Source organism: Podarcis liolepis (assembly GCF_965112155.1).
Source record: "Podarcis liolepis genome assembly, chromosome: 4".
NCBI lineage: Eukaryota > Metazoa > Chordata > Lepidosauria > Squamata > Lacertidae > Podarcis > Podarcis liolepis.
The window spans coordinates 99,921,770-99,937,856 of NC_139558.1; the positions used below are offsets into that span (position 1 = coordinate 99,921,770).

Consider the following 16,087-nt stretch of genomic DNA (forward strand, 5'->3'; position numbering starts at 1 on the left):
TCAGTGTCCTTCTTGAACTGTGGTGCCCAGAACTGGACACAGTACTCCAGGTGAGGTCTGACCAAATGAAGCAGTCTGATTGGTCCCAGAACAATAGGATTCAGAATGCAGCAGTCTGGTTGGTCCTAGAACAATAGGATTCAGAATGCAGCAGTCTGATTGGTCCACAGGAGCCACCCAATCCAGCTCCAGGTGGAAGTGAATCTGCAACCTGATTGGCCTACAGGTGAATCCCAGAATTAGCCAATCACGTGGGGCCCATTGTGTAAATAATGTATATAAAGCAGACATTCTGGGGGAACTTCCATTCCTCCTCACCACTATGAGCTGAATAAAGAGCACAAAATCCACTCTCGACTCCGAGTATATTTCACAACTTGAGAGTCCAAACTCAAAGCAACTCGGAAGGAGGGGGTAATAAATATTTCCAGAGTAACAAATGCTTTCTGGACCAAGAGAGCAGGTCACCCAGTTCCTTGTCATGTTTGACCAGTGATATCACTTACAACCTGTCAGCAGTGGAGGCGCTATGTTTGTGGGGGTTGCCGGTTTTATACAGCGTTCGTTGGGTGGTCCCTAGGCTGGAGACCAGAGGAGAGGAACCACCCAAAAGGAGTGATGTGGAAGGAAAGATTCTGGGCAGCGGAACAAGCCGAACTGAATTTCAGGTTTTGCCAATGAATTGCCCCCCCAAAAAAAAATCACGCACAGAAGGTTGCCATGTGAGAGATTGTCCCAAAGTCGCTCGGTGAACTTCAAGGCCAAGACAGGATTTGAACCCAGGACTCCGCAATCCTGGCACTCTAACCGCTAGACCACACAGCCCTCTGGGCTTGATAGGAGGCTAATGGAGCACTGTCCCCTCTCCGCCTGCCACACTGCAGTGTAGTGGTTGGGCTAAGGTAGGATGATGGTTCTGGGGGTGGTCTTCGACTCCAGGATGGACAATTTAAAATGTCTATATAAGGGCAGGCACACCTTTGTACTGGGTCCCTCCTCTCTCCTGCGTGTGAGGGGAGCACCCTGTTGCAACAGTTCAGTAAAGATCAGGCTTACAAGCTGCTTTGCTTCTCAATATTCTCTGGTTGGCCTCTGTTATTTTCTCCGACCGATGGAGAACCTGCAAAGGACTCCATAAGGGCTCTTGTGTTCCCCATAAGGTAATAAGGGCAGATTTTTGTTTATTACATTATCATTATTATTATTATCATCATCATCATCTCCGGATCCATCCGAAGTCTGAAGGCCCATTTCACAGAATCATGGAATTGTAGAGTTGGAAGGGCCCTCAAGGCATCATCTAGTCCAACCCTCCGCAATGGAGCTTGCCTCTGTGTGGATGGGGGGCCAGGAGGGGTCTCTCAGAGCAGGGCCCAGACCCCCAAACCTTTTTTTCTGAGTGCCCCAGATGTTTCTCAGTAGGTAATTAATTTTGGGGAGATCGAATGGGAGTAACTGGGTAGGATATTTACACGAGGAAGATGAAGATGATTTTATCTAGAGTTGCGGAGGGGGGGTGTTCAGGGGGTGATAATTGAAGGGGAACTGAGTTTATTTGGAGCAGGATCTGTGGTGAAGTTAATTGGAAGGACCTGACCTAAGGTAATCTGGGGTGGAGCCCCAATTAACAGGAGACTATCTGGCAAAGGGCTGGATGTAAATATCAGCTGGCATGTCTTCTGTGGCATTCAAATTATGGATCTGCATTGTGTATGTGGGAATTAGCATATGCAAATTCCATGCAAAGTTGTGTCCCGAGGCTGCAGCCCCAGATCTTTTATGTGCCTAGCAAATTGCCCCTGCTTTTAGTCTCTTGGCGGGATTCGACTCCGTGACTCAATGTGGGCGCCCACCCTCTCTCTCTCTCTCTCTCTCTCTCTCTCAGAAAAAAGGCACCTCAGTCCGTTTTCCTCTCCGCTTTAAACAATTGACTCAATGGCAGCGGCACAGAAAGGCGCATAAATCTGCAGACAAATATTTTTATATTTCCTGTTTGAGCCACGTTTCAAAACGTCGGGGGATTAGCAGAAACCCAAAACCCAGTTGCTGTGTCTGCCAGGATGGATGAAATATGTACCATGTTTGGCCGGAGCTGTGGAAAAAAAGGGAAGGGCAGGGCAGAGAGGAGGAGGTTTCTCTTAGATAGGAGAAGGGATGAACGGGCAAAATAAAATAAATGTCCTTTTTATGCTCCGTGTTACAGCACAAGCCGGAGCTCCAGGTGGTTCGACAATAGAGCCAAAGAGTCATAGGATTGTAGAGTTGGAAGGGCCCTCCAGCGGTCATCTAGTCCAGCCCCCTGCAATGCAGGGATCTCAGCTGAAGCATTCATGACTGATGGCCACCCAACCTCTGCTTAAAAAACCCCCAAGGAAATACCACATTTTTCGCTCTATAGGACGCACCGGATGATAGGACGCACCCAGTTTGGGGGACAGGAGAACAAGAAAAAAAATATTTTGAATCCCAGAAGCCATAACAGCAAGATACCGTGGGACTTCTAGGATACCGTCTGGCTGCTCTGGCTTCTGGGATAACCGCGCCAAGCCTCTTCAGGGCAGCGGGATGAAGGCTCCCCCTTCCCGGAAGAGGCTGCGCACAGCTAAGGCAGAAGCCAGGGCAGGCGCGTGGCTGAAGGGGTGCTGCGCAGTTCTCCCTCTCTGAGCAACACCTCTCCTGCGAAGGAGAGGCGCTGCGCAGAGAGGGAGAACTGCGCAGCGCCCCTTCAAGCGAAGCTGGAGAAGAAACAGAAGGAGACCCTTCTGTTCCTCCTCCGGGTTCTCAGGACAGGCGCCTCGCTGGGAATCTGGAGGAGGAAAAGAAGGAGGAAAAAAGTGTGTCCTATGGAGCGAAAAATACGGTAGTTGGAGCCTGTTCTTAGGTTCGCTTCCAGCGACATACCTGAGGCCGGGGAGTTGTCCATGCACGTGAAAGAATGAGGTGGTCGAATCCTGGCAAGGCAGCATGGCCTGTGCCACTTCAGTCTGCATAAGAACATGAGAAGAGGCTGCAGGATCAGGCCAGTGGTCCATCTAGTCAAGGATGTGGTTCTCACAGTGGCCAACCAGAGGCCCATTGCGGTGTTAAGCTGTGGGCCAGACCAGGGGCGAACGAAGGCATCGTGACACCCGGGCAGGGCGTCGCTACGTAGGGCGCATGTGCGGTGTCACTACGTATGACCGTTAGGTCCAGTCGTGGACAACTCTGGGGTTGCGGCGCTCATCTCGCTTTATTGGCCGAGAGAGCCGACGTACAGCTTCTGGGTCATGTGGCCAGCATGACTAAGCCACTTCTGGCGAACCACAGTAGCACACGGAAACGCCGTTTACCTTCCCGCCGGAGCGGTACCTATTTATCTACTTGTACTTTGACGTGCTTTCGAACTGCTAGGTTGGCAGGAGCAGGGACCAAACAATGGGAGCTCACCCCATCACGGGGATTCAAACCGCCAACCTTCTGATTGGCAAGCCCTAGGCTCTGTAGTTTAACCCACAGCGCCACCTGCATCCCTTTAGATTCCTGGTAATTTCCCTTATATCCCTCTTAAAAGAATAGACACGACACAATCTTGTGCAAAGTATACAGTGGTACCTCAGGTTAAGTACTTAATTCTTTCCGGAGGTCCGTTCTTAACCTGAAACTTTTCTTAACCTGAAGCACCACTTTAGCTAATGGGGCCTCCTGCTGCCGCCGTGCCACCGGAGCACAATTTCTGTTCTCATCCTGAAACAAAGTTCTTAACCTGAAGCACTATTTCTGGGTTAGCAGAGTCTGTAACCTGAAGCGTCTGTAACCTGAAGCGTATGTAACCTGAGGTACCATTGTATATAAAAGAAGTTTACTCACACATTCAGTTCACAGATGGATCCCTGAAGGTAGACTTAGTTACAAAGTATATACATCTGGAATCTATCCCATATGGAGATAGTCCCTTTTTCCTCTGTTGGCTGGAAGCATCTCTAGCTAAAAAGCTGTTGCTCCAATGATGGAGGAAGTCAAAGAGTATGCAGTGTGCCTTGTCCTTTTGTGTTACCTGGTCAGGTAAGGTCACACCCACCTCTAGTCACATGTAAGAGGAAGTAAGTCCCAGCCCAGGAGGAAACAGGAAGTTCCGACTGGCTGGACCAAACATCCCCTTGCATGTCCACTCTAGGAAAACAAGGGATGTTGTACTTGACTGCTATTTATGTATCACATCCCACATCATTTTCTAAACTATGCATCTGTGTCTGGTTCTGGGGGGTTTTTTGGTTTTTTTTGTAGGAATCTTTCATTTGATCCAGATCAAGAAGGTCAAGAAACAAGAGTTCCGGCAAGAAGTGCAGAACTTCCGGCTAGTTTCCAGGACAAACGAAGGTATGGTTGACCCGAGCAGAGCTTTCAAAGGTGGCTTGGCGGTTCAGATCGGGTCCGTTTGGGGCTTTGCCAACACAGAATCCCAGAGAGGTGGTGGTTTGGTAAAAATGTTGTTAACTCCAGCGGAAGGAACAACCGAACTTACAAAAATGTATTTAATTCCCCCTCCCCTCTCCGTTGAAGCATAAAGGTAAAGGGTAAAGGGACCCCTGACCATTAGGTCCAGTCGTGGCCGACTCTGGGGTTGCGGCGCTCATCTTGCTTTACTGGCCAAGGGAGGCGGCGTACAGCCACAGGTCATGTGGCCAGAATGACTAAGCCACTTCTGGCGAACCAGAGCAGCGCACGGAAACGCCGTTAACCTTCCTGCCGGAGCAGTACCTATTTATCTACTTGCACTTTTGACGTGCTTTTGAACTGCTAGGTTGGCAGGAGCAGGGACTGAGCAACAGGAGCTCACCCCGTCGCGGGGATTCGAACCACCAACCTTCTGATCGGCAAGTCCTAGGCTCAGTGGTTTAACCCACAGCGCCACCCCCGTCCCTTCCATTGAAGCATAGCTGTCAACTTTTCCCTTTTCTTGCGAGGAATCCTATTCGGAATAAGGGAATTTCCTTTAAAAAAAAGGGAAACGTTGACAGCTATGCATTGAAGCAGGAAAGATGAGGCTGGATTGCAAGACCAGTGGGGGTGGGGGTGGGGATGCAATAAAATTCAAAGACAAGCTACCTTGAAACATTTGGCTTTCTTAGCTGTTGAGGTTAATGCACCCCCCCCCAGACACTTTACTTTCTGGTACAGCTAACAACATCGAATGGGGGCTTCTTGTAAAACTAAGCATGCCATGCGCGGCAAAGCCCTCTTGGGAGTCTACCACTGAGATTCCAGGTTGGGGGGGGTGTCTTGAGTGTTTGAATGCTCCCCAGTGGAAAATAACTCCTGGCTTGCAGAACACTAACATGCCAGAGAAAGTTTGGTTGGGGGGGGGGGAGAAGATGCCTGGGAATGATATGCTAGGGCAGCCTTAGTCAGCCTGGCACCCAAATAAATAAATAAATAAATATGTATTATTTATACCCCACCCATCTGGCTGGGTTTCCCCAGCCACTCCGGGCGGCTCCCAACAGAATATTAAAAACACGATAAAACATCAAACATTAAAAACTTCCCTGAACAAGGCTGCCTTCAGATGTCTTCTAAAGGTCATATGTTTATTTTCTTGACATCTGCCAGGAGGGTGTTCCACAGGGAGGGTGCCACCACCGAGAAGGCCCTCTGCCTGGTTCCCTGTAACGTTGCTTCTTGCAGGGAGGGAACCGCCAGAAGGCCCTCGGTGCTGGACCTCAGTGTCCAGGCTGGACGATGGGGATGGAGACGCTCCTTCTGGTCTACTGGACTGAGGCCGTTTAGGGTTTCAAAGGTCAGCACCAGCACTTTGAATTGTGCTTGGAAACGTACTGGGAGCCAATGTAGGTCCTTCAAGACCAGTGTTACGTGGTCTTGGCGACCGCTCCCAGTCCCCAGCCTAGCTGCCGCATTCTCTGTTCCCCAACAAACACTTCCCCAACCTGACAAGCACCGGAAAGGAATGGAATGTGGGGCGAGCTTCAAACCAGCTGCCCTTGCAGACTTAACCAGGTGCGAACACATCGCCTTAAGATAAATAGATAAAACTTTATCTGCATTAGCCAATGGCCATAGCAACAGAAAAACATTACAGTATACGCAGAAAAGGAGATTGGATATAAGAGCACAATTTAAAGTCCTGAATCAGCCGTCAGTTAGTGGCCCTTATTCTGACTGCCCCTGCTATGAACCTAGCAACCTTTGCTGTTATCTGATAGAAGAAAGGACATTGTGGCAGTGGTTGAGCGCCCTGGGATGCTTAGGACGAGTGGGGTGATCGTCTCGTTCCTCAGGTCTTTGTAGAGAGTACAGGACAGGAGGACGCGTGCCGCTGTTTCGGTGCTACCATCTCCACAGGGGCAAAGATGTTTCTCAGGCAGGATCTTGTGGAATCGACCCTCGAATACCGCAGATGGCAAAACATCCAGTCTTGCAAGTGTAAAAGCACGTCTGTATTTTGGGATAAGAAGTTTGTGCAGATATGGGGCCAGAGAATCAAAATGGAGAGGTGGAAAATGAACATGCCAAGGGCAGAATTTCCTTATAGTGGCCAGGTTGTTCCGATGCTCGATATCTTTTAGACGTTGACCAATTAGACTGTTTGCTTTAGTGGGGCCCATAGCGAGTAGGTGTTGTGGGGATAGGCCACAAGAGTGAAGTTTTTGATAGACGGTTTTAAGCCAGGCACTTTTATGGGAGTCTTGAAGTACTAGGGATAGCAAACTGGGGGGATTTGAGTTTAGGCGGAGCCAGAAGTTAAGAGTTCTTTGCCAAGTCCGTACTTCTACTGAAGGGAGTCTTGCCTCCAGTCGCAATGCACATCGCCTTAAGCTCGCGATTCGTTCTGTTCTGTGCCCTGTTAATCACTGGACTGCTGGGAGTCTTTCTTCCATCTCTGCACTTTACGGGACATCAGAAGCTGCCAGAGACACCCGCTCACATTTTGTCGAGGGCGGGCCGAGGGTTACGAAACCCCCACCCACGCCGAATCGCATCCCTTCCCGAGTCTGTAGAGCTGCTTGGTGTCTAATAATATGCAATCCATCTGGCATTCTGGGAAGCGGAAGATGTGTCAGACGAATCCATTCCCCCTCCCCATATTAAAAATAATCCCCCATATTAAAAATAGCTCCTGGAGCATTCCTGGAAGATATGTAAGCGTTGTTACCAGAAACTGCAAGGACAGACTTTGCTTTCCTGTAGGAATCATTTGTTAAGATTGCTTAAAAGGCCAGCAGACAGATACCTCTCTAAGGTTAGCGATTGTGTCATGGCTGTTCCGGAACATGAAAGACGCAGAATGTCATTAAACTCTGGGACTCGCTCCTGTGCATAGCTGTCAATGTTTTCCCTTTTTTAAGGGAAATTCCCTCATTCCGTATAGGATTCCTCACAAGAAAAGGGAAAAGTTGACAGCTATGCTCCTGTGGGAGGCAGTGATTTCCACCAAACTTTAAAAGAGAATTGGATAAATTTGTGGAGAACAGGACCATCGATGGCTTCTAGCTATGATGTGCCTGTGCTCTGCCACCATAGCTGGGAGACAGAAACGCTCCTGAATACCCCTTGCTGGAAACTACAGGAGGGGAGAGGGCTTTTGTGTGAGAATTTTCTGCTGTGGTCTAAACCCCTGAGCCTCTTGGGCTTGCCAATCAGAAGGTAGGCGGTTCGAATCTCCATGACGGGGTGAGCTCCTGTTGCTCTGTCCCAGCTCCTGCCAACCTAGCAGTTTGAAACCATGCCAGTGCAAGTAGATAAATAGGTACAGCTCCAGCGGGAAGGTAAACAGCATTTCTATGCACTCTGGTTTCCATCTCAGTGTCCTGTTGCACCAGAAGTGGTTTAGTCCTGCTGGCACATGACCCGGAAAGCTGTCTGTGGACAAACACTGGCTTCCTCGGCCTGAAAGCTAGATGAGTGTTGCAACCCCATAGTCGCCTTTGATGGGACTTAACCATCCAAGGGTCTTTTACCTTTTTACCTTTTGGGCATCTGATTGGCCACTGGGAGAACCATAGGTGCCAACTCTAAGGGGCCCAGGTCCCTCCGCCCCCCCCATAAAATATTTGCGGTGGGGGTCAATGTTGAGAACGGTCTGTTGCAGAGGAGACTGATCACAGTGTGGCTTGACTTCAGTGGCTGCTGGGGAATTCCCAGACATGTCCTCTTTTGAGGGGGAGGGTCCCATATTCTCATCCGGAGAGAATTTTACATTTTAAAGCAAATGTCCTGGATTTTGAGGTTTTTTTTAACTTTTGCATGCGTCATCAACCCCCCCCCCCAATCTTCTGGTCAAATTGGTGCCTCTGGTGAGGACAAGTTGCTGGACCAGAAAGACTGTTTAGTCTTCTCACCTTCTTAATGTCTGCCACAAATCTGTTTTAAACCCACAGGTGTCCATGACCTTTCCATATCTTTCAGCAAGTTTCCATTTAATGTTTGAATAATAATAATAGTAATAATAATAATAATAATTTATTATTTGTACCCTGCCCATCTTCTGGGTTTACCCAGTCACTCTGGGTGGCTCCCAACAGAATATTAAAAACACAGTAAAAGATCAAACATTAGAAACTTCCCTAAACAAGGCTGCCTTCAGATGTCTTCTAAAAGTCAGGTAGTTGTTTATTTCCTTGGCATCTGATGGGAGGGCGTTCCACAGGGCGGGCGCCACCACCAAGAAGGCCCTCTGCCTGCTTCCCTGTAACCTCACTTCTTGCAGGGAGGGAACCACCAGAAGGACCTCAGTGTCTTTGGTCAGCTCGAATCTAGAGGCAGGCTTGGAGAGGCCCTTGGCTGAAACCTTGGAAACCCACTGCCAGCGGCTGCCCTGCCAAGTGCCAGGGCTGGATCTACTATGAAACTCATGAAGCTGCAGCTTCTGGGCCACTAATCCTGGAGCGGCCCCAGAAGCAACTTGAGTACACATTGCTTAAAAAAATTGGCGCATGTAGACCCAATTTGAGTCATGCAACTCAAATGAGTTATTTTTGTTGTTGTGAAGATTTCAACAATCTCAGAGTCTGAGAGCCAGCAGCAAAGTTGTTCTAAAGGGGGTTGCGATCTGTTCTGGAACAACTCCATTGAAGATAAAAAAATTCCTTCCAGTAGCACCTTAAAGACCAACTAAGTTAGTTCTTGGTATGAGCTTTCGTGTGCATGCACACTTCTTCAGTGTGTATCTGAAGAAGTGTGCATGCACACGAAAGCTCATACCAAGAACTAACTTAGTTTTGACTATGGCAGACCAACACGGCTACCTATCTGTAACTGGATCCATTGAAGATGATATTGATGGGACCCAACGTTGCGAAGGGGCCCCCATGACAATTGAAGCTTCACGGTCCCCAAAATTTAGGTCCACCACAGCCAGATGCAATTGACAACGCTGGCTGGGAACGATGGGAATTGTAGTCAAGGCATCTGGCGTTTCGCCAGGCTGCCAAAATCTGGTGTAGGCAATACCAAGCTAGGTGGACGCTATGTTTTAACCTAGCCAAAGTCATCTTCCTGCGTTCCTTATAGAGGGCGTGTGGTTTGCGAAGGAATAGATTCATTTCGCAAAAGGCGGTTCATCTGCAGAAGGAGATTCTCATTTGCAAAAGGTCACGCTGCAATAAATTAGTATTTAAAGTACCAGAGGATCCTTTCTCTTTGCTAGCATTTTTTTTTGGAGGATGGGGGATGGGGGAGAGATAATATTCTATAAATAGTTTATTGCCCTTATAGGGTATACGTTTCATGGGAATAGTGAGTAATGAATATCCTTCTATCTTCTCTCAGCTTACTGGAACACGTTCCTGGTGCAAGGCCCAGAGGCGAAGATCTCCGAAAGTCCGGACAGAGAAATCAAGAACTTGTAAAAGAATTGGGGGTGGGGGGGTGGAGTCTATTGATATTAATATATATGGGGGAAAGTTGCATTATTGAGTAAACTATCGCCGCGGAAGCAGGAAAGACAATCTGTAACCAGCTTTGTGAAAATGCCAGCAAATTAACCCATGGGAATGAGGACGACCAATATGGCTGCTTGACTTCAACGCTCTAGATCCTGCCGATGAACCCAGCCTTTCCAAATGCTGCAAGAGTGAATGGATGGCTCTTTTGCCTGCTTCCTGTGAAGGGCAGTGGGGGGGGGTGAGAACCAAGAAAGATGCTTTAACCTTTTAGGGGAAGGGGAGGCTGAGGGGCTGCCACTTCCTATAGAGCACGTAGGAAACCGTCACAATAGAGCTTTGATTCTGCTGTTTCACCGATTGTTCTGGGATAGCAAAGGGCAAATAGGAAGAGGGTTTCCGTTGCAGAAATGGAATATTTTCCATCTGCCTCCCAGCCGCTCTGTTGGAGTCTCTGTGTCGCTCGAGGTTTTGGGTGCAACCAAGAATTGATGAAACTCCAGACTCGCAAGTTTTGTCATCCGATGCCGGAATTTGAAATCTGAATTCAGGAATTGGAACAGGTTTCCCACGATTCAAATGCTCTCCCCTGGATACTTTGACAAACTACGCTTTAAAAAGCCCACTCTCCTTCTGCCTCCCCTTTGAATTTTGAATGTAAACCTTATGTCAAGGGCTTTTTGTTTTGTTTGGGTGTCTGGCGCAGAGGTTGGGCAAAATTTCCCCGCCTTGGCAAACTCATCCCCATTCCCCCGCTACCTTACCCTGTGAAAGGCGTTCTTCAGAACAGCAGTTTGCACAACCCACCAAGGAAGATAATAACACAACAAAATTCAAAACAGTAGCAATTGCACATTTATTCTAAAGTCAATTGAAACTACCGTATTTTTCGCCCCATAGGACGCACCGCCCCATAGGACGCACCAAGTTTTTTTGGGGGGAAATAAAGAAAAAAAATTATTCCCCCCCCCCAGGCGCTTGTGGGGCCGGCAGCGGGGGAAAGCGCTCTTCTCCCTTCATTTTTAGAGGGGAAAAAGTGCGTCCTATAGGGCAAAAAATACGGTACTTGGTTTATTCTTTTTATTTATTAAATTTGTATACCGCCCTTCATCCATGGATCTCAGGGCGGTTCACAGCATAAAAACGCAAGATAAAAATAGCAAATACATAGCAAAGCAAAACAATAACCCCCCTCCTGCCGCCGCCCCCCCCCCAAAATCAGCAAAATGGATGAACTTTATTTATAGATCTATAAACTTTTCAGATATATACATTTCATTCATTTTTCAATCCGTTCGACATTTAAAAACCTGACTTGCTTCCCCCTCTTTCTGCGGTCCCTTCAATTTATTTTTAATATCTTCCGCATATCCAAATGAGCAAAATGGATGACCTTGACCCACTGATACCTGTTTTTCAAAGTCTGATGGTGGCCATTTACTCCTCCAGAAGCCCCACTCCTTTGCCTCTTAGCGCCCTCTCCATAATCCCAGAGGTGGAGCAAGGTGAGGGCTGGGGAGGCGGTCTGCGCCAGGTGCCATCCCTGAGGGGGGGGGGTAACATCGCCGCGGGCGGTGTACCCCCAAGACGCGCGCCGACGCTGGTGCACCCCCCTGGGATGCACGCCGATGCCACTCGCTCCGCCTTTGCCCGTCCCTAGGGGCACCATGCAGCGCGGCCGGTTCCTAGCCCATATGGGTGCCGCGCCGCGCACCCCGCCCCACCCCTACGGGCAGTTTGCCCCGCCCCAGGTGCCCGAGAGGTTTCCTCCGCCACGGCGCAATCCCACCCAGCGATACCACCCACTTTGGGAACCGCTGATCTAGAGGGATTTTAAAAGAAACCCTCTGACATTTTACCATAGAACCGTAGAATTTCAGAGCTGGAAGGGAATTCAAGGATCCTCTACCGAGCGACCAGCGGTTCTCCACCTGTGGGCCCCCAGAAGTTGTTGGACTACAACTCCCATCATCCCTCACTAGCTGAGGGATGATGGGAGTTGTAGTCCAACAACATTTGGGGACCCACAGGTTGAGAACCGCTGCAGTCTAGTCCAACCCCTTGCAATGCGGGAATGTTCAGTTGTCCCGTACGGGGATCGAACCTGACACCTTGGCGTTATAGTTACCAGGCTCCAACCAACTGAGCTATCCAGGCTCGGGTTCAGCAATTGTCCTGCACGTGCAAACTACCTAGGTGCATATGCACTGTATATATATACCGTATTTTTTGCTCTATAATACTCACTTTTTCCCTCCTAAAAAGTATGGGGAAGTGTGTGTGCGTCTTATGGAGCGAATGCAGGCTGCGCAGCTATCCCAGAAGCCAGAACAGCAAGAGGGATTGCTGCTTTCACTGCACACCGCTATAAGCTCCAGCGAGCATTCGCACAAAGGTTTTTAAACCTTTTGTCACTGCTTGCTCCCTAAACCTGTGATTTTCAAGGCCCAGAGGGTCACAGCAACTGAGTGCTCCTCCTATGCAGCCATGTGGCCAGGTACCGTATTTTTCGCTCCATAAGACGACCTGACCATAAGAAGCACCTACCGTATTTTTTGCTCTATAAGACTAACTTTTTCCCTCCTAAAAAGTAAGGGGAAATGTGTGTGCATCTTATGGAGCGAATGCAGGCCGCGCAGCTATCCCATAAGCCAGAACAGCAAGAGGGATTTCTGCTTTCGCTGCGCAGCGATCCCTCTTGCTGTTCTGGCTTCTGAGATTCAGAATATTTTTTCTTGTTTTCCTCCTCCAAAAACTAGGTGCGCCTTGTGGTCTGGTGCGTCTTATAGAGCGAAAAATACGGTATTTTTTAAAAATGGCAGAGCTGGTAAATGCTGCTTGCTCGCTGCAGCTGCGTGGAAGAATTGGGACACCTCATGTCTGCATTCTGCTTCCACAGTCAGAGGCAGCCCTGCTTCTGAATCCCAGCCACCAGGAGGGGAGTGGGCTCCTGTGTTCGGATCCTGTTTGCAGGCTTCTGGCTGGCCACTGTGAGAACAGGATGGGCTGTTGGGTGACTCCAGCAGGCTCTCGTGTTCTCAAAAGTGAGTCAGTCCTTCCCACGTGGAGTTGTTGTTGTTTAGTCGTTTAGTCGTGTCCGACTCTTCGTGACCCCCTGGACCAGAGCACGCCAGGCACTCCTGTCTTCCACTGCCTCCCACAATTTGGTCAAACTCATGCTGGTAGCTTTGAGAACACTGTCCCACCATCTCGTCCCCTGCTGTCCCCTTCTCCTTGTGCCCTCCATCTTTCCCAACATCAGGGTCTTTTCCAGGGAGTCTTCTCTTCTCATGAGGTGGCCAAAGTCTTGGAGCCTCAGCTTCAGGATCTGTCCTTCCAGTGAGCACTCAGGGCTGATTTCCTTCAGAATGGAGAGGTTTGATCTTCTTGCAGTCCATGGGACTCTCAAGAGTCTCCTCCAGCACCAGAATTCAAAAGCATCCGTTCTTCGGCGATCAGCCTTCTTTATGGTCCAGCTCTCACTTCCATACATCACTACTGGGAAAACCATAGCTTGAACTATACGGACCTTTGTTGGCAAGGTGATGTCTCTGCCTTTTAAGATGCTGTCATTGCTTTTCTCCCAAGAAGCAGGTGACTGCTAGAAAACCCTTTCAGCTGTTTAAAACCAGACTTTCCCCCCATCACTCACCTGTGCCTGGAATGATGGTGGTTTAGGCGCCACGGGTCTCGCGCAGACTGTCTACACTGTGCACTACAGTAGTGGTTTAGTACATGGTTATATCACATTTATAATGTATCTCACACCGTTCTTTGCTGCACTCAGATCAACCGAAAGATGCATCTTCCCCAGAACCAAATGTGGTCCATTTGTCACAAGAGGAGAGCGTGCAAAGGGACTTGCACTCGCCCCTGTCCGTTTTTTGGGGGAAAGGTTCACAGTCTGATAAATGTATTTATGCTTGTTTTGATTGGGGGTGTTTGGGGAGAAATCTATTTATTTGGAGATGCGTATCTCTGTCTCATAGATCGGAATAAACTGGTTTCTGAAGCCAAGCATCCTCCTCTTGCTATTTTATATATATAATGTCTTCCTTTTTTTAATAATAATCTTTATTAATTTAAATTACACACTTATACAAAGAATTTACAAAGTCATACTACAAAAAGAAAAATAAAGAAAATACAATTAAGAAAAAACAAAGAAGAAAAAGCAAATTTACATACATAATTTTTTTTATCTTCCTAATTAATGCTTAATTAAACACTTAAATAAAAAAGACTTCTAACAAAACAAGTCTGCCAATCATTCTCATTATACTCTTTATACTGTGGTTGTATATTAAAGAATATAAAACTGTGCGGGGGGAAATAAAATAAAATATAATGAAAATAGCGGTAAAAACTTAACTATAGAAAATACATTTGGGGGGTTTACAGCAATAATCAAATAATAGATCTTATTCTAATTGCCCCACTAAAAACCTTGCAGTTTTGCTGTCACCTGATCATATTGATCTGCTAAAAGAAAGGACACAGTAGCAATAGTTGAGTGGCCCAGCATGGACAATAGTAGAGGGGTAATAACTGTTGGGAAACTGCCAGGGAGATAACGTCCATCATGACCCCAAGCCGGCTGCCGGACGTCCATCGATCTCCCGTAGATAGGCAGATCCAGCAGTTAACGACACGAAGCCTGAGAAATAGATTGCCACATTCCAGGCTTGTGCACACTGTTTATCAGCAGAAACACAGCCAGAAAGCTTGCACCGCAGAAGAGCAGAAGAGCATATTTACAGACTTTATTTAGCGTTGAACAGAACAAAGAAAAACATGACCGTTCTGAGTCAGCGTCTCTGACCGACTGACTGAAATCGAAAGGAACAGCAAGCATAAACATCCTGTGAACAGGACATGCGCAGACTCTGTAACTCACAAAGCCTGCTCCCTTTTAAGGTGGAACGGAAATATCCTAACATCCTCCCCCTTTCCGTGTAACCTGTAGTACCTGTGGTTTAACCCAATTGCAACCTTTGTACATAAACTTTAAGTTGTTCTCTGTTAACAACCTTCGACAACAGATCAGCAGGAATTTCATTTCCTGCCATGTAGGACACCTGAATAAGTCCTTTCTGAATACACTCTCTTGCACGATGTAGCTTAATCTGCAAGTACTTGGTTCTTTGCTTGCAACTCTCCGAGTTCAGCAAAGCCAAACAAGATCTATTGTCTTGATACACCTAGCGCACCAGCAGCCACCCTGTCAGGCCTGTTGGAGGCGGTGGCCGGCTGGGCCTTGGAGTTCCCCAACCTATTGGTACTGGGGGACTTCAACATCCATGCTGATGCCACTCCCTCCTCACAGGCTCTGGACCTGGTGTCTTCCATGGCGACACTAGGGCTCTCCCAGTTTGTTTCGGGCCCCACACATCAAGCAGGCCACACGCTGGATTTGATCTTTGGCGCCGGTATAGATGTGATCATGTCTCCCTCGATGAAGGTGCCATGGTCTGATCACTACGCTCTGAAAGCCAGGATTGACTTTCCACCCCCACCCTGCTTAGGTGGCGAGCCGATTTGGGCTCGCCCGCAGAGGCTGATGGACCCTGATAGATTCCGTCAAGCCTTGCGGGACCTTGCTCCCCCTGGCGACTCATTGACTGAGCTTGTTGAGGGCTGGAATACCCAGCTCCTGGCAGCCATCGATGAGATCGCACCTAAGCGCCCTCTGCGACCCCACAGAAACCGGGCTCCCTGGTTTACCGAGGAGCTTCGGAAAATGAAGCGGGACCTCAGACGGCTAGAGCGAGTATGGCGGGGTGCCCGTGACGGAGCCTCAAGAACATCTTATAGGGTTTTTATGAAAACCTATGAGATGGCAGTGAAGGCCGCTAAGAAGTCTTACTTCTCGGCCTCCATTGCATCCGCTAGCTCTCGCCCGGCGCAATTATTTAGTATAATCCGGTCATTAACGTCCCTTGAAGGACAGCCAAATTTAAATAACAATCTGACACACAGCTGTGAGGCATTTGCGAGCTTTTTTGCGGAGAAGGTCCTGTTGCTCCGCCATGACCTCCTTGCCAATTTGGATACAATAAAGGAACTGGAGGCCCCTCGACTGTCCTCGGGTCCAGTATTGGACCACTTTGACCGGATATCTCCAGCCGATGTGGACAGATTCCTCCAAGCTGGAAAGCCCACCACCTGTCCTCTTGACCCGTGCCCGTCATGGCTGATTAGAGCGTGTC

General features: G+C 48.5%; 1 protein-coding gene across 1 annotated transcript in view; it reads left to right on the forward strand.

Annotated features, from left to right (window-relative positions):
• The window catches only part of CHRDL2 (chordin like 2), a 45,518-nt gene extending 34,765 nt beyond the window's left edge, over positions 1-10,753 (forward strand). Inside the window, exons 10-11 of the mRNA XM_083499809.1 lie at positions 4,264-4,356; positions 9,766-10,753. Coding sequence (XP_083355935.1) covers positions 4,264-4,356; positions 9,766-9,845 — 173 coding nt within the window. The 3' untranslated portion in view covers positions 9,846-10,753. The remainder of the gene's footprint in view (positions 1-4,263; positions 4,357-9,765) is intronic.
• Positions 10,754-16,087: the final 5,334 nt, after the last annotated feature.